General features: G+C 38.1%; 2 protein-coding genes and 1 non-coding gene across 7 annotated transcripts in view; 2 read left to right on the top strand and 1 right to left on the bottom strand.

Annotated features, from left to right (window-relative positions):
* Positions 1–20,244, top strand: part of PPEF1 (protein phosphatase with EF-hand domain 1) — a 115,871-nt gene extending 95,627 nt beyond the window's left edge. For all 5 annotated transcript variants that reach the window (XM_043897090.1, XM_043897091.1, XM_043897089.1 and 2 more), the window contains 4 exons: positions 6,359–6,465; positions 9,681–9,844; positions 18,443–18,527; positions 19,620–20,244. In XM_043897090.1, coding sequence (XP_043753025.1) covers positions 6,359–6,465; positions 9,681–9,844; positions 18,443–18,527; positions 19,620–19,828 — 565 coding nt within the window. In that variant the 3' untranslated portion in view covers positions 19,829–20,244. The remainder of the gene's footprint in view (positions 1–6,358; positions 6,466–9,680; positions 9,845–18,442; positions 18,528–19,619) is intronic.
* Positions 20,245–26,387: 6,143 nt separating this feature from the next.
* Positions 26,388–26,771, bottom strand: LOC122690765 (ubiquitin-conjugating enzyme E2 N-like). Its single transcript, XM_043897696.1, has one exon. It carries the CDS (start codon positions 26,769–26,771, stop codon positions 26,388–26,390), a length of 384 nt encoding a protein of 127 aa, XP_043753631.1.
* A 677-nt stretch (positions 26,772–27,448) lies between these two features.
* TRNAG-UCC lies at positions 27,449–27,521 on the top strand. The gene has a single exon. It is a non-coding gene; the product is annotated as a tRNA-Gly (tRNA).
* Positions 27,522–27,557: the final 36 nt, after the last annotated feature.

The raw sequence follows: 27,557 nt of genomic DNA, 5'->3' as shown, positions 1-27,557 counted from the left end.
TCCTGTTTATCATATTCCCCCATTTTATATTGGACTGTTTGTCATTTTCTAATAAATTTTTAGGAATTTTTTGCATTTGAGGGATGGAGGACTTTTACAGGCATGTTGCATATATTTTGTTGATGTCTTGGTATTGCTTTAGTTCTATGAAATCACATTTTTATAATTTCATTATAACTTTTGGATTTTCACCTGTGGTAAAAAATTGTCTCCATATTAATTATGTGTGTGTGTGTGTGTGTGTGTGTGTGTATATATATAATTTAACAGTTTTGTTGATAGTTTGCTAGGTTAAAGTATACAATCCAGTGATATTTAGTATATTTACCCAGTTGTGTAACACCACCATAATCTAATTGTTGAACGTTTGTTCCAGCCTGTAAAGACAACTTGTATCCATTAGCAGTCATTCATCATTATCACCTCCCTCATCACAACTCTAGTCAACTACCAGTCTGTTTTCTCTCTGTATAGATTTGCCTGTTCTGGATACGTCATGTAAATGAAATTAAATAATATGTGGTCTTTGTGACTAGCTTCTTTTACTTAGCACACTGCTTTTGGGGTTCACTCACATTGTGTGCATGTGCTCATCACTTCAGTCGTGTCTGCCTCTTTGCAACCCCATGGACTATATAGCCTGCCAGGGTCTGCTGTTCATGGGATTCTCCAGGCAAGAATGCTGGAGTGGGTTGCCATGCACTCCTCCAGGGCATTCCCTTTGTAACATGTATCAATCTTTTTTTTATGGCTGAATAACATTCCATTGTATCAGTAGACCTCATTTTCTTTGTCCATTTATCAGCTAATAAAAATGTGGATTAGGACTTCCTGGTGGTCCAGTGGTTGGGACTCTGAGCTCCCAATTCAGGGGGCATGGGTTTTATCCCTGGTTGGGGAACTAAGATCCCACATGCCACATGGCCAATAAATAAATAAATGAAATATTTCTTTTAAAAAGAAGAAATGTAGATTGTTTCTACTTTTTGGCGACTATGAGTAATGTTTTGAACTTTGGTGGACAAGGTTTTGTTATGCATTTGTTTTCATTTCTTTTGGGTATATACCTGAAAGTAGAATTACTGGATTATATAATAACTCTTATGTTTAATATTTTGAGGAACTTGAAAGCTCTTTTCCAGGGGGAGGCATGATTTTACATTCCCATCAGCAGTGTATGTGGATTCCAATTTCTCCACATAACCCTTGTTATGATCTTTTTGATTATAGCCATCTCAGTGGATGTGAGGTCTTGATTTTGATTTGTATTTCCTTACCTACCAGTGACTTTGAGGATCTTTTTGGTTCTTATTGGACATTTGTATATTGTCTTTGGAGAAATGTCTGTTTCAGATCCTTTTCCCATTTCTTTTTTTTTTTTTTTGACTGTTCCATGTGACTTATGGGATTTCAGATCCCTGACCAGGAATTGAACCCAAGCCCCATCAATGAAAGAACCAGAGTCCTAACCACTGTACTGCCAGGAAATTCCCACCTTTTTTCATTCTTAATTGAGTTATTACACCTTTTACTATTGCATTGTTAGAGTTGTTTATATATCGTATATTTGTGTCACTTATTAGATATTGTGGTTGTTCAGTTGCTAAGTCATATACAACTCTTTGCAACCCTAAGGGGTGCAGCATGCTAGGCTGCTCTGTCCTCCACGATCACCTGGACTTTGCTCAAACTTATGTCCTCTGAGTCGGTGATCCCATCCAACCATCTCATCCTATGTCACCCCCCTTCTCCTCTTGTCCTCAATCTTTCCCAGCATCAGGGTCTTTTCCAATGAGTCAGCTCTTTGCATCAAGGGGACAAAGTATTGGAGCTTCAGTTTCAGCATTAGTCCTTCCAGTTCAGGGTTGATTTCTTTTAGGATGTACTGGTTGGATCTCCTTGCAGTCCAAGGGACTGTCAAGAGTCTTCTCCAACATCACAGTTGGAAGGCATCAATTCTTCGGTGCTCAGCCTTCTTTATGGTCCAACTCTCACATCCGTACATGACTACTGGAAAACCATAGCTTTGACTAGATGGACCTTTGTCAGCAAAGTGATGTCTCTGCTTTTTAATACGCTGTCGAAGTTTGTTATGGCTTTCTTCCAAGGAGCGTCTATTAATTTCATGGCTCCAGTCACCATCTGCAGTGATTTTGGAGCCCAAGAAAATAAAATGTGTCACTGCTTCCACTTTTCCCCCATCTATTTGCCATGAAGTGGTGGGACTGGATGCCATGATCTTAGTTTTTTGAATGTTGAGTTTTAAGCCAACTTTTTTTACTCTCCTCTTTCACCCTCATCAAGAGGCTCTTTAGTTCCTCTCCACTGTCTGCCATTAAGAGTGGTATCATCTGCATATCTGAGGCTATTGATACTTCTTCTGGCAATCTTGATTCCAGCTTGTGCTTCATCCAGCCCAGCATTTCACAGGATATACTCTGCATATAAGTTAATTAAGCGGAGTGACAATATACAACCTTGTCATACTCCTTTCCCAATTTTGAACCAGTCCGTTGTTTCATGTCTGGTTTTAATTGTTGTTTCTTGACCTGCATACAGGTTTTTCAGGAGACAAATAAGGTGGTCTGGTGTTCCCATCTCTTTAAGAGTTTTCCAGTTTGTGGTGATCCACATAGTCAAAGGCTTTAACATGGCCAGTGAAGCAGAAGTAGATGTTTTTCTGGAATTCCCTTGCCTTCTCTGTGAACCAACGAATGTTGGCAATTTGATCTCTGGTTCCTCTGCCTCTTCAAAACCCAACTTTGTGCATCTAGAAGTTCTTAGTTCACATACTACTGAAGTCTAGCTTGAAGGATACTGAGCATAACCTTTTTAGCATGTGAAATGAGCGCCGTTGTCCAGTAGTTTGAACATTCCTTGACATTGCCCTTCTTTGGGATTGTAATGAAAACCGACCTTTCCCAGCCTTTGGCAGCTGCTGAGTTTTCCAAATTTACTGACATATTGAGTGTAGCACTTTTACAGCATCATCTTTTAGGATTTGAAATAGCTCACCTGGGATTCTATCACCTCTACTAGCTTTGTTTGTAGTAGTAATGCTTCCTAAGGCCCACTTGACTTCATACTCCAAGATGCCTGGCTCTAGTTGAGTGACCGTACCATCATGGTTATCCGGGTCATTAAGACCTGTTTTGTGTAGTTCTTCTGTGTATTTTTGCTACCTGTTTTTAATCTCTTCTCCTTCTGATAGGTACTTACTGTTTCTATTCTTTATTGTGTCTGTCTTTAGATGAAATGTTCCCTTGATATCTCTAGTTTTCTTGAAGAGATCTCTAGTCTTCCCCATTCTGTTGTTTCCCTCTAGTTCTTTGCATTGTTCACTAAGAAGACCTTATCTCTCCTTGCTATTCTCTGGAACTCTGCTTTCAGAGTTTCTTTCCCTTTCTCCCTTGCCTTTCTCATTTCTTCTATTCTCAGCTATTTGTAAAGCCTCCTCAGACAACCACTTTGTCCTCTCACATTTCTTTTTCTTGGGTATGGTTTTGGTCACCACCTCCTGTACAGTGTTAGAAACCTCCATCCATAGTTTTTCAGACTCTTGTCTACCAGAGCTAATCATTTGAATCTATTTGTCACCTCCATTGTATAATCATAAGAGATTTGATTTAGGTCATATCTGAATGGCCTAGTGGCTTTCCCTACTTTAAGTCTGAATTTTGTAATAAGGAGCTCATGATCTGAGCCATAGTCAGCTCCCAGTCTTGTTTTTGCTGACTGTATAGAGCTTCTTCATCTTTGGCTGCAAAGAACATAATCAATCTGATTTCAATGTTGGTCATTTGATGATATCCATGTGTAGAGTCCTCCTAGGTGTTGTTGGAAGAGGGTGTTTCTTGTGAACAGTGTGTTCTTTTGACAAAACTATGTTAGCCTTTGCCCTGCTTCATTTTGTACTCCAAGGCCAAACTTGCCTGTTACTCTGGGAAATCTCTTGACTTCCTGCCTTTGCATTACAATCCCATAGGATGAAAAGGACATCTTTTTTGGGTGTTAGTGCTAGAAGGTCTTGTAGGTCTTCATAGAACAGGTCAACTTTAGCATTTTGATATCAGTGGTTGGGGCATAGATTTGGATTACTGTGATGCTGAGTGGTTTGCCTTGGAAATGAACTGAGATCATTCTGTTGTTTTTGAGGTTGCACCCAAACACTGCTTTTCAGACTCTTGTTGACTACGAGGACTACTCCATTTCTTCTAAGGGATTCTTGCCCACAATAGTAGATATAATTGTCACCTAAATTAAATTTGCCCATTCCCGTCCATTTTAGTTTACTGATTCCTAAGATGTCGATGTTCATTCTTGCCATCTCCTGCTTGACCACATTCACTTTACCTTGATTCATGGACCTAACATTCCAGGTTCCTATGTAATATTGTTCTTTACAGCATCGGACTTTACTTGGCACCACCAGGTACGTCCACAACTGAGCATTGTTTCTGCTTTGGCCCAACTGCTTCATTCTTTCTGGAGCTATTAGTAATTGCCCTCTGCTTTTCCCCAGTAGCATATTGGACACCTTCTGATGTGGGGGGCTCATCTTCTGGTGTCATGTCTTTTTTCCTTTTCATATTGTTCATGGAATTCTCATGGCAATGGTTTGCCATGGCAGTGGTTTGCCATTCCCTCCTCCAGTGGACCACGTTTTGTCAGAACTCTCCACTATGACCTGTCTGCCTTAAGTGACCCTGCACAGCATGGCTCATAGCTTCACTGAGTTATACAAGTCCCTTCACCACGACAAGGCTGTGATCCATGAAGGGATTTTAGATATAAGATTTGTAAATTGTCTCTCCTATTCTGTAGGATGTATTTTTACCTTCTTGATGTTATTATTTGCAGCACCAAAGTTTTAAATTTTGATGAAATCAAATATATCTACTTTCTCTTCTTTGCTTGTGATGATGTATGTAAGAAGATATTGCCTAACTCAGTCGTGAAAATTTATTCTATGTTTTCTTCCAATAATTTTATAAATTATCTTTATAGATTAAGCTCTTACATTTGATTTATATTTGACTCATTTTGAGTTTATTTTTGTGTATGGTATGAGGTAGGGGTTCAACTTTATTCTTTAAAATACAGATATTTAATTGTCCCAGCAACATCAGTTAGAAAGACTATCCCTCCCCTACTTGACTGTCTTGACACACTTGTCCAAAATCAATTGACCATAAAGGTATGGGTTTATTTCTGGACTTTAAGTTGTACTCCATTGACCTATATATCTGTCCTAATGTGAGTGACACACTGTCTTGATTAGTAAAGATTTTTTTTAAGTTTGAAATTGGGAAATGTGAGTTGAATTTGGCTCTTCTTTTTTAATTGTTTTCCATGTGAATTTTAGAATCAGCTTGTCAACTGCAAAAATGCCCACTGGAATTTTGATAGGGATTATTTTGAATCTGTAGATCAATTTGGAGCTATTGCCATTTTCTTGACTGATTGGTTCTTTTATCATTATAAAATATCCCTCTTTATCTCTAGTAATAGCTTTTGTCTTAAAATCTATTTTGTTTACTATTAATTTGACCACTCTAACTCTCTTATGGTCAGTGTGTACATGGTATACTTTTTCCTTTCAAACTCTTTGTATCTTTGAAGCTAAAGTGTGTCTCCTATAGACAACATATAGTTGTATCTTGTTTTTTTAATCCAGTCTCACAATCTGTTTTTTTAAATTTATTTATCCATTCACCTATGATGTCATTTTTGATATGGTTGGATTTGCGTATGCCGTTTTGCTTTTTTGAGGGATATGTGACTGATAACTAGTTTGTTCCTCTGTTCTTCCTTTATTGTAAATTTATTTTTGTAAATGGTCTGAGGTAGAAATTTAGCATCCAGACATTGAGTTAATTATGCTAGCCCCCATTTTAAAAAACTGTCCTTTTCTACCGAATTTTAATACCTGCTTCATCATATATATTGTACCCATATATAGTTAGCTGTATTTACGAAAATTCCATTATATTCTATTCAGGTATGTATTTGTCTTCTCTTGTGTCAATGCCTGGTCTTTAAGTAAGTTAAGATAAATTCCAGCATCTTCTATAGCAAGTCCCTCTGTTTTCCTTCTTGTCTTGGACATTCTCATTCACTAATTGTTCATGTGAATCTTTGAAACCAAAAAGAAAACACCAGTGATAATCCTTTTAAAATTTCACAAAACATGTGCACACGTACATATAAACACATTCACCACCTAATAATATGTTATGTGTGAGGTTAAGCAACTTATTTAATGTAGAATCTGGTAAGTGGCAACACAGTATATTAAAAAGAAACAGAACAGAATGACTTATGTAACTTTCACCTAACAATTATTTTCTTAACATAGGGTAAATGCTATTGAAAGTAGTGCCATCAGGATGTTAAAAGAGAGAATGATTTCACGAAAAACTGACCTCACTCGAGCTTTCCAACTTCAAGACCGCAATAAATCAGGTAAAAAAAAAAAAATGTAATGCTTACCATTTCTTAACATACCAGGTTCTATACACAGTCATTTTCTTTGCTGTCTTAAAAGTTCAGTTTTCTACTTTTACCAGTGAAGGATGATAGAGATAAAATATAATCCATTATATGCTTGGAAAAAAGCATATTCTTCCTTTCTAATAAATGTCTTTCAACTTAACAACAACCACCCTGAATTAGACTTCAATTCTGGTAGTATGTTAGACTAGATACTCTGGAAAGTTCTCCTGTTAAGAGACAACTAGATTCTAGAGGATGCAGGATTTTAATGCATTTACCAGCCTCACAGTAATTAAAATAAATCTCTAGGCTATATTTCCTCTCCCTGCTAGTGGATTTTTGAAGCTGCATGTTGGAGCATGGAGCAGCAAGCAAGCATTATAGGCTCGATTGTCTTGGGGGCAAATGCTAATATTGTTGTAGCAGTCAATCTTGGGATTAACTGTAGGATAGTAGAAAAGATGAGTAAGCTGAATTTGAGACTTCCAACATTAAGGCTAGATCCTCAAAGTGACCAGAGTAATCCTAGGTCTGTAGTGCCCTGACTCCTAGCAAGCAAATGCAAATCCATGTTCATGGGAAGTGTCCCTAATTTGTGCCACTAATATATCCAGAGAGTGAGATCAATTAATGTGAGGTCGCAACCAAAGATCCCCAAACAAACAAGGAGAGCATGAGTGAGAGTCAGCAGAAACAATAAGCAACAGATTTAGTTTCCTGAGGATATCATATATTGGGATTATCAAATGCAAAGTAAAAATTACTAGGAAAGAAAATGTTTAAAGAAATGAAAGATGGAGTCACAAGTATGCATTTTAAAATGATTTAAAGAATCATTTTTATTTTATATAGACATAAAAATAACTTGTTAAAAAACATAGCAAGTGGGTTAAATACAAGATTAGATATTGCTAAAAAAATTAGATTAAGAATAAAATGTTTAACATACATCTAATCAGGGTCCCAGGAAGAGAGACTGTAAGAGAGAATATATTTTGCGTGATAATGGCTGAGACTTTTCCAGAATTGTTGAAATAACTCATACTCACAGGTAAAGAGGAACAGTGATTCTCAAATAGGATAAATAAAATCAAATTCACACCTACACACACTTGTGGTGAAACTGCAGCACACCAACAGCAAAAAGAAAATCTTAGAAGCAAGCAGAGGAAACACACATTGCTCAAGAGACAACAGTTAGAGTGACATCAGCCTTCTCAAAAGTTACAACAGAAGCCAGTAGACAGTGGAATCATATGTACAGGTAGTCCCCAATTTATGGTGGTTTGATTTACGAGTTTTTGACTTTAAAACTGTATGAAAGCCATATGCGTTGAGGAGAAACATATTTTGAATTTTGACCTTTTCCCAGATGAGCAATATATAGCATGATGCTCTCTCATGCTAGGTGGTAGCATTGAGCCACAGTTCCCAGCCATCCAGGTGATCACAAAGGTAAACAACTGATACATTTACAACTATCCCGTACTCATACAGCCATTCTATTTGTCACTTTCAGTACATTATTCAATAAATTACATGAGATAGTCAACACTTTACTATAAAATAGGCTTTGTATTAGATGATTTTGCCCAACTCTAGGTTAATGTAAGTGTTTTGAGCACATTTAAGGTAGGCTAGGCTAAGCTATGTTGTTCAGTAGGTTAAATATGTTAAATGCATTTTTTACTTACGATATTTTTGACTAATTATAGGTTTATTGGGCTATAACCTCATTTTAAGTCTAGAAAGATCTATATAAAACATTGGAAACAAACAAAGTGGGAACAACTCTACTAATATCAGACAAAGTAGACTTCAAGGAGATACACATTACTAGAACTATAAAGAGATATTTTATAATAATAAAATACTCAGTTTTCTATTGAATCCATTTTAAATGTGCATGTACCTATTTATATAGTCTCCTTAAAAACTATGTAAAACAGAAATGGACTGAACAAGTAAGTTAAAAATATACTGTCACAGTGGGAGATTTTAACACTCTTCTCTCGGGAACTGAAAGTATAAACAGACAAAAATTTAACAAACTTTCCCTAAAAGACATATGTCTAATTCTATCCAGCATTGCAGAATATACATTCTTGTCAAGCATAAATGGAACATTTACATTTGACCATTAAGTGGAACATAAAGCAAATCTCTACAAATTTTGTATTGAAAACATATAGAATAAATTCTCTAACATAGTGAAATTAGCTACGACTTATATTACATAAGGTAGCTAGAAAATCCCCTTGGGCTTGGAAATGAGGAATACACTTCTAAATAACCTTTGTCCTTAGCAGGTAAGTGTGTGGTGAATGGTCTTGGTGGGGGTATCAAATGACTACTCTTTCTTGAAAGCAGTTTGGCAAAATATATCAGAAGCCCTTAAAATGTACATACCTTTAGATCTAGCAGTTCTACTTCTAGGAATGATCCTAAGAAAATAATGGAATAATTTCACAGCCATTAAAAGAATGATGGAGGTTTATGTTTATTAACATAGATGCATATCCCTGATTGTAAGTAAAGAATCAGGTTAGAATATCTGTTTATTGTGTATGTGTGTGTTGCCATATGTAATACACATATATGAAACATAATGGTACAATGTATATTTGGCTTTAAGAAATATAAAATATTGTACCTTTATATATATCCATGTTTATACACATAGAAAAACAGTACAAATAGTAATGTTTTCTGTTTATTCAAAATCCTTTCAAATGAACATATCTTTAATAATCAGAAAGCAAAAGTATATTTTTAAAAACTACATATAATATTAGAGGATGAAAGGATATTACCTAAGAAAATGAGACATGAGCAATATGCTCAAATGTTAAAAGTAATCTTATCTTTTATATCCTTTTGTGTTTTCAAATCTTCTATTATAATTATACCTTACTTTGTTAGTAAGAAAAAGAGAAAAAGATCTAGCATACCCAAATTCTGATTGCTTACCCATAACAATAAGGAAACGATCCATGGAACCCCTAAGGCTTTCTTTAGTTAATCTTCCCTCAGAACTGTGGGGTCTGGTAGACAGATGATAAAGGGTAGCAGAGGCACCCAGGCCTCAAAATCCAGACTGTGCTTGCTCCACTGGTGAGGTTGCATTTTTTAAAAATCAACTTATCAACTAATTATATGGGCTTTGTTGTTGTTGTTGTTGTTAGGAAAACTTTCTATGGGCCAGTGGGCTTTTTCAATGGAGAATGTTTTGGGACTGAACTTACCATGGAGATCACTGAGTTCTCATCTTGTAACCACAGACAAAGATGGAAATATTGACTACATGTCTGGCTTCCAGGATGTCCACATTCAGAAACCTGTGAAAGAGGTAAGTGAAACAGCACCAGTTAAAACCTTGCTGGCACCGAATATCCTCTGGACAACTTATGAGTTCCTTAGTTCTTTGAAAAGTTGGGAGTGGAATTGGCTAGTGGATGGGCATGGCAATCTTAGGAAAAGAGCTAAGTGTGGTGTTCCAGGTACGTTGTGATCTGTTCAGGAAATTTGTATGTTGTAAGGATAGCCAAAATGAGAAGAGATGAAAAAGTTTCTGCAAGCAAATCTCTGTCAAATATGTGATTCTTGTCTTAAGTGCTGTTCAGCAGAAGAACAGATATGAAATCTGTCTTTCATGCAATACACTTTTTAAAACACTCAACACACTCCTAACTGCCAGTAAGTATAGATACCAAGAAACACAATTAGAGATACCAAGGGAACATTTCGGGCATAGATAGGCACAATAAAGGACAGAAACAGTATGGACCTAACAGAAGCAGAAGATATTAAGAAAAGTGGCAAGAATACAAAGAAAAACTATACAAAAAAGATCTTAATGACCTGGATAACCACAGTGGCATGATCACTCACGTAGAACCAGACATCCTGGAGTGTGAAGTCAAGTGGGCCTTAGGAAGCATCACTATGAACAAAGCTAATGGAGGTGATGGAATTCCAGCTGAGCTGTTTCAAATCCTAAAAGATATGCTGTTAAAGTGCTGCACTCAATATGCCAGCAAATTTGGGAATCTCAGCAGTGGCCACAGGACTGGAAAAAGTCAGTTTTCATTCCAATCCCTAAGAAGGGCAATGCCAAAGAATGTTCAAACTACTGCATAATTGCACTCATTTCACATGCTAGCAAAGTAATGCTCAAAATCCTTCAAGCTAGGCTTCAGTGGTATGTGAACCAAGAACTTCCAGATGTACAAGCTGGATTTAGAAAAGGCAGAAGAACCAGAGATCAAATTGCCAACATCCTTTGGATCATAGAAAAAGCTAGAAAATTCCAGAAAAACATCTACTTTTGCTTCATTGAGTATGCTAAAGCCTTTGTGTGGATCACAACAAACTGTGGAAAATTCTTCAAGAGATGGGAATACCAGACCACCTTACCTGCCTCCTGAGAAACCTGTATGCAGGTCAAGAAGCAACAATTAGAACTGGACATGGAACAATGGACTGATTCAAAATTGGGAAAGGAGGGAGGAGCCAAGATGGCGGAGGAGTAGGACGGGGAGACCACTTTCTCTCCTACAAATTCATCAAAAGAATAACTGAACGCAGAGCAAACTTCGCAAAACAACTTCGGATCGCTAGCTGAGGTCATCAGGCGCCCAGAAAAGCAGCCCATTGTCTTCGAAAGGAGGGCTGTATAGTTGGAGAAGTCCTGAGACTACAGGAAGAATAAAACTGAAATCCAGAGGCAGGAGACTTAAGCCCAAAACCTGAGAACACGAGAAAACTCCTGACTACATGGAACTTTAAGTAATAAGTGACCGTCCAAAAGCCTCCATACCTACACTGAAACCAACCACCACCCAAGAGCCAATAAGTTTTAGAGCAAGACATACCACGCAAATTCTCCAGCAACGCAGGAACATAGCCCTGAACATCAACATACAGGCTGCCCAAGGACACACCTAACACATAGACCCATCTCAAAACTCATTACTGGGCACTCCATTGCTCTCCAAAGAGAAGAAATCAAGTTCCACGCACCAGAACACTGACGCAAGCTCCCCTAACCAGGAAATCTTGACAAGCCAATCGTCTAACCCCACCCACTGGGTTAATCCTCCACAATAAAAAGGAACCACAGACCTCCAGAATACAGAAAGCCCACTCCAGATACAGCAATCTAAACAAGATGAAAAGGCAAAGAAATACCCAACAGGTAAAGGAACATGAAAAATGCCCACCAAGTCAAACAAAAGAGGAGGACATAGGGAATCTACCTGAAAAAGAATTTAGAATAATGATAATAAAAATGATCCAAAATCTTGAAAACAAAATGGAGTTACAGATAAATAGCCTGGAAACAAAGATTGAAAAGATTCAAGAACTGTTTAATAAAGACCTAGAAGAAATAAAAAAGAGTCAATTAAAAATGAATAATGCAATGAATGAGATCAAAAACACTTTGGAGGGAACCAAGAGTAGAATAACGGAGGCAGAAGATAGGATAAGTGAGGTAGAAGATAAAATGGTGGAAATAAATGAAGCAGAGAGGAAAAAAGAAAAAAGGATCAAAAGAAATGAGGACAACCTCAGGGACCTCTGGGACACTGTGAAACGCCCCAACATTCGAATCATAGGAGTCCCAGAAGAAGAAGACAAAAAGAAAGGCCATGAGAAAATACTCGAGGAGATAATAGCTGAAAACTTCCCTAAAATGGGGAAGGAAATAGCCACCCAAATCCAAGAAACCCAGAGAGTCCCAAACAGGATAAACCCAAGGCGAAACACCCCAAGACACATATTAATCAAATTAACAAAGATCAAACACAAAGAACAAATATTAAAAGCAGCAAGGGAAAAACAACAAATAACACACAAAGGGATTCCCATAAGGATAACAGCTGATCTATCAATAGAAACCCTCCAGGCCAGAAGGGAATGGCAGGACGTCCTGAAAGTAATGAAAGAGAATAACCTACAACCTAGATTACTGTATCCAGCAAGGATCTCATTCAGATATGAAGGAGAATTCAAAAGCTTTACAGATAAGCAAAAGCTGAGAGAATTCAGCACCACCAAACCAGCTCTTCAACAAATGCTAAAGGATCTTCTCTAGACAGGAAATACAGAAAGGTTGTATAAACGTGAACCCAAAACAACAAAGTAAATGGCAACGGGACCACACCTATCAATAATTACCCTAAATGTAAATGGGTTGAATGCCCCAACCAAAAGACAAAGATTGGCTGAATGGATACAAAAACAAGACCCCTATATATGCTGTCTACAAGAGACCCACCTCAAAACAAGGGACACATACAGACTAAAAGTGAAGGGCTGGAAAAAAATATTTCACGCAAACGGAGACCAAAAGAAAGCAGGAGTCGCAATACTCATATCAGATAAAATAGACTTTCAAATAAAGGATGTGAAAAGAGACAAAGAAGGACACTACATAATGATCAAAGGATCAATCAAAGAAGAAGATATAACAATTATAAATATATATGCACCCAACATAGGAGCACCGCAATATGTACGGCAAACGCTAACGAGTATGAAAGAGGAAATTAATAGTAACACAATAATAGTGGGAGACTTTAATACCCCACTCACAACTATGGATAGATCAACTAAACAGAAAATTAACAAGGAAACACAAACCTTAAATGACACAATGGACCAGCTAGACCTAATTGATATCTATAGGACATTTCACCCCAAAACAATCAACTTCACCTTTTTCTCAAGTGCACACGGAACCTTCTCCAGAATAGATCACATCCTGGGCCATAAATCTGGTCTTGGAAAATTCAAAAAAATTGAAATCATTCCAGTCATCTTTTCTGACCACAGTGCAGTAAGATTAGATCTCAATTACAGGAAAAAAATTGTTAAAACTTCAAACATATGGAGGCTAAATAACACGCTTCTGAATAACCAACAAATCATAGAAGAAATCAAAAAAGAAATCAAAATATGTATAGAAATGAATGAAAATGAAAACAACAACAACCCCAAACCTATGGGACACTGTAAAAGCAGTGCTAAGGGGAAGGTTCATAGCATTACAGGCTTACATCAAGAAACAAGAAAAAAACCAAATAAATAACCTAACTCTACACCTAAAGCAATTAGAGAAGGAAGAAATGAAGAACCCCAGAGTTAGCAGAAGGAAAGAAATCTTAAAAATCAGGGCAGAAATAAATGCAAAAGAAACTAAAGAGACCATAGCAAAAATCAACAAAGCTAAAAGCTGGTTTTTTGAAAAAATAAACAAAATTGACAAACCATTAGCAAGACTCATTAAGAAACAAAGAGAGAAAAACCAAATTAACAAAATTAGAAATGAAAATGGAGAGATCACAACAGACAACACTGAAATACAAAGGATCATAAGAGACTACTACCAGCAGCTCTATGCCAATAAAATGGACAACTTGGATGAAATGGACAAATTCTTAGAAAAGTATAACTTTCCAAAACTGAACCAGGAAGAAATAGAAGATCTTAACAGACCCATCACAAGCAAGGAAATCGAAACTGTCATCAAAAATCTTCCAGCAAACAAAAGCCCAGGACCAGATGGCTTCACAGCTGAATTCTACCAAAGATTTAGAGATGAGCTAACACCTATCTTACTCAAACTCTTCCAGAAAATTGCAGATGAAGGTAAGCTTCCAAACTCATTCTATGAGGCCACCATCACCCTAATTCCAAAACCAGACAAAGATGCCACAAAAAAAGAAAACTACAGGCCAATATCACTGATGAACATAGATGCAAAAATCCTTAACAAAATTCTAGCAAACAGAATCCAACAACATATTAAAAAAATCATACACCATGACCAAGTGGGCTTTATCCCAGGAATGCAAGGATTCTTTAATATCCGCAAATCAATCAATGTAATACACCACATTAACAAATTGAAAGATAAAAACCATATGATTATCTCAATAGATGCAGAGAAAGCCTTTGACAAAATTCAACACTCATTTATGATTAAAACTCTCCAAAAAGCAGGAATAGAAGGAACATACCTCAACATAATAAAAGCTATATATGACAAACCCACAGCAAGCATCACCCTCAATGGTGAAAAATTGAAGGCATTTCCCCTGAAATCAGGAACAGGACAAGGGTGCCCACTCTCACCACTACTATTCAACATAGTGTTGGAAGTTCTGGCCACAGCAATCAGAGCAGAAAAAGAAGTAAAAGGAATCCAGATAGGAAAAGAAGAAGTAAAACTCTCACTGTTTGCAGATGACATGATCCTCTATATAGAAAACCCTAAAGACTCTACCAGAAAATTACTAGAGCTAATCAACGAATATAGTAATGTTGCAGGATATAAAATTAACACACAGAAATCCCTTGCATTCCTATATACTAACAATGAAAAAACAGAAAGAGAAATTAAGGAAACAATACCATTCACCATTGCAACAAAAAGAATAAAATACTTAGGAGTATATCTACCTAAAGAAACAAAGGACCTATACATAGAAAACTATAAAACACTGATGAAAGAAATCAAAGAGGACACAAACAGATGGAGAAACATACCGTGTTCATGGATTGGAAGAATCAATATTGTCAAAATGGCTATTCTACCCAAAGCAATCTATAGATTCAATGCAATCCCTATCAAGCTACCAACGGTATTTTTCACAGAACTAGACCAAAGAATTTCACAATTTGTATGGAAATACAAAAAACCTCGAATAGCCAAAATAATCTTGAGAAAGAAGAATGGAACTGGAGGAATCAACCTGCCTGACTTCAGACTCTACTACAAAGCCACAGTCATCAAGACAGTATGGTACTGGCACAAAGACAGAAATATAGATCAATGGAACAGAATAGAAAGCCCAGAGATAAATCCACGAACCTATGGACACCTTATCTTTGACAAAGGAGGCAAGGATATACAATGGAAAAAAGACAACCTCTTTAACAAGTGGTGCTGGGAAAACTGGTCAACCACTTGTAAAAGAATAAAACTAGAACACTTTCTAACACCATACACAAACATAAACTCAAAATGGATTAAAGATCTAAATGTAAGACCAGAAACTATAAAACTCCTAGAGGAGAACATAGGCAAAACACTCTCCGACATAAATCACAGCAAGATCCTCTATGACCCACCTCCCAGAATATTGGAAATAAAAGCAAAACTAAACAAATGGGACCTAATGAAACTTAAAAGCTTTTGCACTACAAAGGAAACTATAAGCAAGGTGAAAAGACAGCCCTCAGATTGGGAGAAAATAATAGCAAATGAAGCAACAGACAAAGGATTAATCTCAAAAATATACAAGCAACTCCTGCAGCTCAATTCCAGAAAAATAAATGACCCAATCAAAAAATGGGCCAAAGAACTAAACAGACATTTCTCCAAAGAAGACATACAGATGGCTAACAAACACATGAAAAGATGCTCAACATCACTCATTATTAGAGAAATGCAAATCAAAACCACAATGAGGTACCATTACACGCCAGTCAGGATGGCTGCTATCCAAAAGTCTACAAGCAATAAATGCTGGAGAGGGTGTGGAGAAAAGGGAACCCTCTTACACTGTTGGTGGGAATGCAAACTAGTCCAGCCGCTATGGAAAACAGTGTGGAGATTTCTTAAAAAACTGGAAATAGAACTGCCATATGACCCAGCAATCCCACTTCTGGGCATACACACTGAGGAAACCAGATCTGAAAGAGACACGTGCACCCCAATGTTCATCGCAGCACTGTTTATAATAGCCAGGACATGGAAGCAACCTAGATGCCCATCAGCAGATGAATGGATAAGGAAGCTGTGGTACATATACACCATGGAATATTACTCAGCCATTAAAAAGAATTCATTTGAACCAGTCCTAATGAGATGGATGAAGCTGGAGCCCATTATACAGAGTGAAGTAAGCCAGAAAGATAAAGAACATTACAGCATTCTAACACATATATGGAATTTAGAAAGGTGATAACGATAACCCTATATGCAAAACAGAAAAAGAGACACAGAAATACAGAACAGACTTTTGAACTCTGTGAGAGAAGGTGAGGGTGGGATATTTCAAAAGAACAGCATGTATACTATCTATGGTGAAACAGATCACCAGCCCAGGTGGGATGCATGAGACAAGTGCTCGGGCCTGGTGCACTGGGAAGACCCAGAGGAATCGGGTGGAGAGGGAGGTGGGAGGGGGGATCGGGATTGGGAATACATGTAAATCCATGGCTGATTCATATCAATGTATGACAAAACCCACTGGAAAAAAAAAAAATTGGGAAAGGACTGTGTCTAGGCTGTATATTGTCACCTTGCTTATTTAACTTATATGCAGAGTACATCATGAGAAACGCTGGGCTGGATGAAGCACAAGCTAGAATCAAGATGTCAGGAGAAATAGCAATAACCTCAGATATGCAGATGATACCACCCTTATGGCAGAAAGCAAAGAGGAATTAAAGAGCCTCTTAATGAAGGTGAAAGAGAGTGAAAAAGCTGGCTTAAAACTCAACATTCAGAAAACTAAGGTCATGGCATCTGGCCCCATCACTGCATGACAAATAGATGGGGAAACAATGGAGACAGTGAGAGACTTTATTTTCTTGGGCTCCAAAATCACTGTGACTGCAGCCATGAAATTAAAAGGTGCTTGCTCCTTGGACGAAAAGCAATGACAAACATAGACAGCGTAGTAAAAAGCAGAGACATCACTTTGCCGACAAAGGTCCATCTAGTCAAAGCTATGGCTTTTTCAGTAGTCATGTACAGATGTGACAGTTGGACCATAAAGAAGGCTGAGTGTCAAAAAAATTTATGCCTTCAAACTGTGATGTTGGAGAAGACTCTTGAGAGTCCCTTGAACAGCAAGGAGATCAAACCAGTCAATCCTAAAGGAAATCAACCCTGAATATTCACTGAAAGGACTGATGCTGAAGCTCCAATACTTTGGCCACCTGATGTGAAAAGCCAACTCATTGGAAAAGACCCTGATGCTGGGAAAAATTGAAGGCAGGAGGAGAAGGGGACGACAGAAGATGAGATGGTTGAATGGCATCACTGATTCAGTGGACATGAGTTTGAGCAAACTCCAGGAGATGGTGAAGGACAGGGAGGCCTGGTGTGCTGCAGTCCATGGAGTTGCAAAGAGTTGAACACAACTGAGTGACTGAACAACAACAACAAAGTATAGACTTACTGATATGATATCTTATACATTAAGAATTTTAAAATTTAGAATTTCTTATTAAAATGGGAATACCCCAGGGAGAATTGTCAGACCTTCGGTACTTATCAGCCACTAGTTACAGTATTGGGCTGAAAGTGAGCTGATGGGATCTAGGACTGGGGTGATTGTTTGCAGGGGAGATGAAAAGTTGATCAGAGAAAAGGAAGTAAACGTGCACATGGGAAGCTAAAATATCCACTGGAAGGAGACTTTTGGCTTCACTTGAGAGACAGTTTACCATGGTGACTAAGCTCATAGGCCTTGGCTTCAGGCCAAGATTTAAATCCCACTTACTAATTATGTGAACCTTCAGAAACTAACTTTACCTGTTTGTCTTCCAGTCTGTAAAATGGGCACAATAATAGTTGTGTTCCTTGGGCCTATTGTTGAGGACTGAATGAAATAATCCATAGACACTCTCAGTGCAGAGCCTGGCACACAGGTGCTATCAGTAAATATTGGCTATTGTTATTTACTCCTTCCAGATTCACTTTGGACCATCCCCTGAGGCACACAGGCTGCAGACACTACAGAACCCAAGAGCATGGTCTTTTATCTGATTTAAGAGGGTTGGGTCTCCAAGGAAGGCTTGCCTTCTCAAATTTCTATCTAAATCACATACTATGAATTGGTGACCATGTTGTGTGTTTGTTACTTTTACTAAAATTGATCTGTTATTAATTCTATATGTTTTAACACTTAGACAATCTTTATTTTAGGTTCAGTCTACTCTAATTGAAACAGTGTACAGATACCGATCTGACCTGCAAATCATCTTTAATATCATTGACTCTGATCACTCAGGTAAATTTGCTTTGATTGGTTCAGTAGCAGTAGAAAGCAAAGGCTAGTCTGTTTATTTGAAACCAGAACTCTGTTTTCATCTAATGCATTCTTCATCTAAACTTGATTTAACTCAGGGAAGAGGGAGAGCATGGGGATAAACTCATGTTTAATATTACTGTTTTTTTTAGTTTGGCCACAAACTCTCTATTCAAATCCATATGGTACAGGCTTATGTATCCATTAGTCAGATAAGACCAGCTCCTTTTATAAATCACCAGCACAGATGAAAAAAGAATTAACTGTCCATTTAAAAATCATAATTATTCCTAGCAATAAAAATCATTCCTAGAGTTCTGATTCTGTTTTTTGGACTGAGGACTATGAAAACTCATTTTCTGCTTAGGTTTGATGCACAATTATTTATTTTCAAGCTTTAAAAAATATCATCAGATAATCCTCAACTGCAGAGAGCATTAAATACCAAAAAACCATTAATCAAAACACAAAAGTAAGTTACTGCCTATAGAAGATGGTGGAGCCATTGTTTACAATCCTCTTATTGAATCTCAGGGCTAATTTTCCCTTTCCTTTGATGTAGCTCTCCTCTCTACCCTCCTTCCATGTCGCTTGCCCTTAGGTTTTAGATCTTGTAATTTCTACATTACATGTATTAGTACCACAGTCTGCAGTCCCCTCCCCCACCTTTGGTTCACTGTTTACTCATTCCAGCTTTAGAATAATCTCAGGATCACTTGGTAATTTAAACTGGCATATTGTTTCTTACATTTACAATCTTACTTTTCCATTTCCTTCAGTTTCTCAACAGCCAGGCATTTTTGTTGTTGCTTAGTCAATAAGTCATGTTTGACTCTTTTGCCGCCCCATGGACTGTTGCCTGCCAGGCTCCTCTGTCCATGGGATTTCCCAGGCAAGAATACTGGAGTGAGTTGTCATCTCCTTCTCCAGGGGATCTTCCTGACTCAGGGATCAAACTCATGTGTCCTGCATTGCAGGCGAATTCATTACCACTGGGCCCCCTGGGAAACCCCACCCCTCCCTAGGATGGGTCTTAAAAATGAATATTCACAGCCTTCTCCTATATTCTTTCAGGCCTGATCTCCATGGAAGAATTTCGTAGCATGTGGAAACTTTTCAAAAGTCACTACAGTGTCCATGTTGATGATTCCCAGTTTGATGAGCTCGCTGAAAGGATGGACTTAAACAAAGATGGAAGCATTGACTTTAATGAGTTTTTAAAGGCTTTCTATGTAGTGCATAAATTTGACAAGTTGAACAAATCAGACAACAAGCTTGCATAACAAGAATTAGGGCTTTCCCTCCTTGAAATAGTTGGCCCAAATCTCTGACACAGTCCTTACCATGACCCTTGAAATCCATACTCATCAGTAGAGAGAAGTAGACCCCAATTTATGCCATAAGCAGATGTATAATGTGGGTATTATAAGTCCCTAATAAGTTGTTATTGGTAAGACTAGGCTAAATGTCAGCTTGTAGAATTTGACTCCAGTAGTGGGAGTCCCACATTGTCAGGTAGAAACTGAATTTGAGCCTAATGTTGGTCTCTTGGATGCTACCTAACCAGGAGACCTGAGCAGTTTGGAAACATTGAAAAGAACCCACAGAACACCAGAGAAAGTACAGCATCTGTGAGTGGCTGAGGGATGGGAGGAGGAATACCAAACTGTTAATGGAATAAAGTGTTTCCATCTTTAAACTGTAATCTTCTTTGGAGATACCGTAAACCAGTGTTTTTCTGTTGTGGGAGAACCACACTTCAGGGATGGGGGCCATATCAGAATCTTGGGGGAAGCTGTTGGAGTGTATTGTTTGAAAAAGCATAATTTTTCTTGTCTATTGGAGATAAAAAGTGAATACATCCAGATGGAACCCTATAATTAATATAGTTTGACACCTTCATTGGTAAGATAGGGCTTGGTTGTACATACATTGTGAGGTTTATTCTGCCATTCTGGTATCAAACATAAGAGATTTTTACTAAAGGTGAGTACATGTTTCATTTTTCTCTTAAGTTTGGGAATTCAGAATCTATCAATATGCCAGATTAGATATCAATATGCCTGCCTGCTACACACACCAGAAATAATGGATCACGTGTAACAAATATCTTTTAGAAATGCATTGCTGAGCTGGCAGGTAAGTAAAAAAAAAACCCCAAAGGCAAGGGGAAAAACAGAGCATAATTAAATTGCTATTATATGATATTATTACTATGGTTTAAGCGATATTAGCTTTATTTAACAATATTACATTTGGTCAGGATAGACTTTAGAAAAGAATAACATTTGGATAAAAAGGTCATTGTTGTTGCTTAGTTGCTCAGTCATGTCCAAGTCTTTGCGATCCCAGGGTCTGTAACCTGCCAGGCTCCTCTGTCCATGGTATTTCCCAGGCAAGAATACTGGAGTGGGTTGCCATTTCCTCTCCCCAAAGGTCATTACTGAATGCTAAAAGGACTGATTCACCAGGAAGATATAATAGTTATAAAATTATGCATCTAAAAACATAGAGTTTTAAAGGTGATAGTGCAAAAATTGACATAACTGCTGGGAGAAATTGATAGAGGGAGATTTTTAATATAACTCTGTCAGTAATTGATCACTTGCATAAAAAACTTGTGTATAGAAGATTGGACAACCAAATTAATTTACCTGATTATGTATGTGTATATGTATTCTGCAGTCAGTTTTAGAGAATACACATTATTTTCAAGCTCATATGGAACATTTATAAAAACTGGTCATGTATTAGACCACAAAACATATGTCAAACACTAAGCAATCAATAACAAAGATACTACATTTTCTGATCATGATGCATGATTTTCCTAGGGAAAGAAAGAATTTGCTACAGCTAATTCAAGAGCAATAGTAGAGTCTGAAGAAACACAAAACCATTAAAGAATGTGTCAATTTGACTAGGCTGAACTACAGTTCTCAGAATTCCCTTTCTTGCATGTTTCTGTTTAAGGTGGACCACGGTGGAGATTCTTAAGAGATTTGGAAGGCAAAGAGAAGCGGCAGCCATGGTGTAGCTCCTATCCACTATTGCTGAACTGCTGATTCACCTTGTTGGTGTGAAGCAGCAGCTAGGCCTGCGATTGCTCTGTGTTCCCCTGGATCCCATCAGCTGCTCTTGTTCCTGGGACCACTGTGTGGGTTTAGCTGCAGGATGGGTACCTGGGCCAGGTGTGTGTGATTAGTGCCATGATGCAGCTTCTGGGCCTGGTGTGTGTTTAGCTTCGTGATGAAGTCCCTCAGGCCCAGTGTGTGTTTAGCGCCATGATGGAGGGCCCTGGCTTCTTCAGGATGCCAGGTTCTTGTGCGGTGCCAGCTTGGGCCTCTGGGTTTGGGCCTGCTCCAGATCTGCCCTGCCTGCCTACCTGTGGACGTCGAGCTCCAGAATCAGGTATGTTGTCGACAGCCCTACAGAGCCTGCTTAACCAACTCCCACATTTGTATAAGCCACGTCTACACACACACATACCCCCCACCTCCCTCACTGGTTTGGCCTCTGTTTGAACTCTGATTGATACAGAATTTGGTACTGAGAGTGGTTCCGGAAAAATAATTTTTGAAAAAAAAATAAAAACAAGTACTCTGTGTATAAGCTGACGTGTGCTGAGCTTCTGCTGCATTATCTCACATGAAAATCCACTTCTCATCCCGGAATAGTTGTTTTAAGAAATATCCAATCTCTGGCAGTTCAATTGAGTCTTTTTTTGTTGCTTCCTGAATGTCATTTGGTTATTTATTCGTAGGTTTCTTTCTACAACTTTCATTTTCTCCCTTGGGCTTCTAATCTCTGGGATTAATTGTATGCCTTTATTGGAAATTTTACCTTAAAAATGTCCTCTGATTTTACTAAACATTATCATTTAATGTTGCAAATTTATGCTTGACAAGAGTTGTGCTTAACTACAATTCAGTTTTACAAAGTATGTGTGTATATATGTTATACAATTAATATAGAGTTGTGAAATATCTCATTTTAAATTTATATTTCTTAACTACAAATGAAATTGAGCATCTTTTCATTAGTTGGTTAGTCTGTTTTCTTTTAAGAAAATGCTTATTCTTATCCTTTGCTTATGTTTCTAATATCTATTTATCTTTTTCTTATTGATTTCTAAAACCCTTCATGGTACTAATCCTCTGTGGGGTTTTTTTTTGGTTTGTTTTTTCACATGCTTCATAATCTTTATTTTTGAATTTCCTCAGTGTATACTGTTATATTCACAATATATTAGAATTCATAAAATTATATTTTAATAGAAATTGGAAAAATGTGGTTTGGCTGTCTTAGATACCAGCCTCTTGCTATCAGAGGAAGAGTTTGGTTAATTTAAATATGTGGTTTTAAAGTGGTCATCTTGTTACCAAAAGGTGGGGTCCAGCTGCTCGCCTCTCAAAAGCTGATAAACAGGCGGGGTTGCTGGAAAGGAAAGTTTGCTTTATTTCAAGTGCCTGCAACTAGGGTCGGGGGGCAGGACAGGAGGATGAACACCTATCCAAAGGCCAGCTCACCACCCCCATCCCTGCCCCCAACAAGCAGCGGGTAAGAGCTTTGATAGACAGACAGAAGGAGGGTTCATGAAGAAACAGTACAGTCAGCTCTGACAGTCATCTTCAAATTGGTCAATTCAGTTCAGTCACTCAGTCGTGTCCAACTCTGTGACCCCATGGACTGCAGCATGCCAGGCTTCCCTGTCCATCACCAACTCCCAGAACCTACTCAAACTCATGCCCATCACGTCAGTGATGCCATCCAACCATCTCATCCTCAGTCGTCCCCTTCTGCTCCTGCCTACAATCTTTCCCAGCATCAGGGTCTTTTCAAATGAGTCAGTTATTCGCATCAGGTGGCCAAAGTATTGGAGTTTCAGCTTCAGCATCAGTCCTTCCATGAATATTCACGACTGATTTCCTTTAGGATTGACTGGTTAGATCTCCTTGCAGTCCAAGGGACTCTCAAGAGTCTTCTCCAACACCACAGTTCAAAAGTATCAGTTCTTTGGCACTTAGCTTTCTTTATGGTCCAACTCTCACATCCATACATGACTATTGGAAAAACCATAGCTTTGACTAGACGGACCTTTGTTGGCAAAGTAATGTCTCTGCTTTTTAATATGCTGTCTAGGTTGGTCATAGCTTTCCTTCCAAGGAGCAAGCGTTTTAATTTCATGGCTGCAGTCACCATCTGCAGTGATTTCAAAGCCCTAAGAAAGAAAGTCTCTCACTGTTTCCCTTGTTTCCCCATGAAGTCATGGGACCAGATGTCATGACCTTAGTTTTCTGAATGTTGAGTTTTAAGCCAACTTTTTCACTCTCCTCTTTCACTTTGATCAAGAGGCTCTTTAGTTCTTCTTTGCTTTCTGCCATAAGGATGGTGTCATCTGCATATCTGAGGTTATTGATATTTCTCCCAGCAATCTTGATTCCAGCTTGTGCTTCATCCAGCTCGACATTTCACATGATGTACTCTGCATATAAGTTAAATAAGAAGGGTGACAATATAAGGCTTATAAATAAGCCTTGACATACTCCTTTCCTGATTTGGAACCAATCTGTTGTTCCATGTCCAGTTCTAACTGTTATTTCTTGACCTGCATACAGATTTCTCAGGAGGCAGGTCAGGTGGTCTGGTATTTGCATCTTTTTAAGAATTTTCTGCAGTTTGTTGTGATCCACACAGTCAGAGGCTTTGGTGTAGTCAATAAAGCAAAACTAGATGGCAAAAGTAGATATTTTTCTGGAACCCTCTTGCTTTTTTGATGATCCAGAGGTTGTTGGCAATTTGATCTCTGGTTCCTTTTCTAAATCCAGCTTGAACATCTGGAAGTTCACGGTTCATGTACTGTTGAAGCCTGGCTTGGAGAATTTTGAGCATTACTTTGCTCGTGTGTGAGATGAGTGTAATTGTGCAATAGTTTGAACATTCTTTGGCATTGCCTTTCTTTGGGATTGGAATGAAAACTGACCTTTCCCAGTCCTGTGGCCACTACTGATTTTTCCAGATTTGCTGGCATATTGAGTGCAGCACTTTCACAGCATCATCTTTTAGGATTTGAAATAGCTCAACTGGAATTCCATCACCTCAAATTGGGCATCAGTGGTTTAACCAGCATCATCTTCATTGTTTTAAGTACAGTTGACCTTCAGTTCCAGGCTCAGTTTGTTTCCATTTCTTTAAGGCCAGTTCTCAGAATTGTGGCCCCTTATGTCAGGAGTACAGTCTGGTCATCGTGTAGTTAACGTCTCTACCTGGGGTTTCAGTATCTGTAAGACACCTGACAGGATATAGCTCTGAATATTATCTATAGGCCTTGAGAAAGAACTAAAGGTCCTTGACTATGCTTAATGACTTAATGACATTATTATTATTTGATCTCCTTTGACTGTTTTCAGAAGAGAACAGAACATTTCTCTGATTAAACTTAGTCCTTGGCTAAAGTTTTTCCATAAATAAAAAGCAGGCAGAGGACACAGGGGCACGGACCAGAAGGTCCCATTCTGTTTCAATCTGATTGCAAAAATCAACCTTCAAAAGTGTTCTGTGGAGTGAATAACTGTCCCTTAGATGTGCCTGTGACCTCCATGGGTCACATATTTGCATTCATATAATTTTGTTATTATCTTGGCTTCTCTAGTCCTTTAAGTTTGTAATTACCTGTCTAGAGGGGTGGGTGATCTGCACTTCCTTCAGGGAATTCTCCAGAAATACTCTTTATCTGATTCAAGCTTTTGATAAACATTTGGTGTAGTGACATCAAAATAATATGCTCTGAGAAGTGTCTTGAATACACATACATTGCTGATTGAGTAGTACTAATCCTATGTTCTTGATTTGGGAAGCAGATAACTTATTCCAGTATGTGACTTGATTTTTCACTTTCTGATATATTGATGTTTTCAAGCAAAAGTTTTCCTTTATTTTGTAGAATGTTCCATCAGTTTTCATTTTTAAATAGAATTGTCACACTGTACCCATGAAATAAACACAATAAACTGTACAAAGGCAAAAGTAGTATAAGTAGAATAACAAAAAATATTTTACTAAAAAGTAAGATTTACAAAAGTTTTCAGAAAAGCCATACAAAGTGGTTACAAGCTTTTTCTTGAAGAGGATTCTACACTTGACAGCAGAGTCACAGTGTTATTAGTGAGGGCTGTGATGTTTGTTTAATGTTCCCATTTTGATTCAAACAATCAAGTTTGTCCATCTACAGCGTCTGAATAAAGTTAGATTTGGATAGAGAGCATATATCTAAAGAACTGGTTAGCTGCTTTAACCAGTGCAATCAGATCACCATAAAAAGGGCAGGCTGTGGTCTATGGGGTCACAGAGAGTCAGACATGACTGAAGTGAGCATGCATGCAAAAAGGGGGAAAGGAGTCCATAAAATTAAAACTATCTCCCCACACCAAAAAAATAATAAAAACACCCACACCCCTGTAGCTAACCCTGACAACTTCCTTCATTTTCAGTGCTTTATACTTAAACCATGATGGGAGAAATAAATAAAACCAGAGTGGGGCCCTGCTTTTAAAAGTGTGTCAACAGTTTTGATGACACTTCTAGTCTCTGCTCATTTTTCACAACAGTGAATCAGGGCAAGACATAGATTTACTAATGTGCATTTAATCACCAAAGGACTGAAGCTTTCTGGGCTTTTATTCTACAATGTTTGTAAGACTGTATTCATTAAATGCAAACAAAAAAGGAAGTCTTGGCAGAACAGAAGTGATGCACACTTGGTGATTGCGTCAATGTAAATGCTATTCATGGCATATATAGTCCATGCTCTCTAGCTGTATCTGTGGCTTGGGCTTCATTGGTCTACTGATCTACTACATCATTTGCTAATGAATCATCCGGATTGGGAGCATTTAACAAAGCCCGGATAGAGGGCAGAACTGTTCGGATCTTCAGTACTAGGGACCACTTTTTCAAAATATCTAAACTTACTCTTCCCAACTTGTCTACATTAGGATGATAAATTTTGGTCATGAAACGTACTTTAGGAGCTACCATTGGGTATTCTTCTGGAAGGAATAGTTCAAGTTCAAAAGTCCCTCTCTCAAAAGCGGAATCCTGAGGGCCAGCAACAAGCACATGAAAATAATGGGCGTTACTCTCATCTAGTTCTGCTTTAATGCCAGGAACTGGTTCTGCCAGCAGACTCTGGGTTTCCTTGATAACTCTGCAGGGCAGCCTAGCCATCTTGTCAGATCCCGAGTTTGGCCTCTGGTCTTGAAGCAGAAGTTTTAAATTTCAATTTATTTTAATTTATCCAGTTTGTCAGTCTTTTCCTTTATAATTTGTGCTTTTTGCATCTTGTCAAAAACCAAAAATATCCTGTCCAACTCTGGAAATATAAAGATACAGCAGATCCACAGCGGATCCTTATTATTTGCAGATTCTGTATTTGCGAATTCACCTACTCTCTCAAAATCTGTGTGTAACCCAAAAGTAATGTTTATGGTGGTCACATGCAAAAGGAGCAATTATTTGGGGTTATCCGTGTTCCCAGCTGTCGTGGGACAAGGTGATGGTCTGCCTTCTTGTGTCGCTCTCATGCTATAAACAAGTCACCTCTTTGAGGTATATTTAGTGCTGTGTTTTTTTAATTTGTGTGCTTTTTGTTGGTTATCTTGCTATTTAAAATAGCCCCAAATATAGTGCTGAAGTGCTATCTAGTTTTCCCGAGTGCAAGAAGATTGTGAGGTGCCTTAAGAAGAAAATACATATATTAGATAAGGTTTGCTCAGGCCTGAGTTACAATGCTGCCGTGAGTTCAGTGTTAAGGAATCAACTAAATATATCACATGAGGTGTCCTTAAACAGAAGCACACTCAAAACAAGGTGACATTATTGATTGACAGAAATGTGTGGGGACTTCCCTGGTGGTTCAGTGGCTAAGACTCTGTGCTTCCAATGCAGGGGGCCCGGGTTCAAACCCTGGTCAGGGAACAAGATCCCATGTGCTGTAACTAAGACCTCATGCAG

This window comes from Cervus elaphus, chromosome X (genome assembly GCF_910594005.1).
Source record: "Cervus elaphus chromosome X, mCerEla1.1, whole genome shotgun sequence".
Taxonomy (NCBI): Eukaryota; Metazoa; Chordata; class Mammalia; order Artiodactyla; family Cervidae; genus Cervus; species Cervus elaphus.
Note: the sequence above shows the minus strand (reverse complement) of the source record. Positions and strands in the feature narration are given on the sequence as shown.

Coding starts and splice junctions, on each gene's coding strand:
- LOC122690765 (XM_043897696.1), bottom strand. CDS start 26,771: ATGGCTAGGCTGCCCTGCAGAGTTATCAAGGAAACCCAGAGTCTGCTG.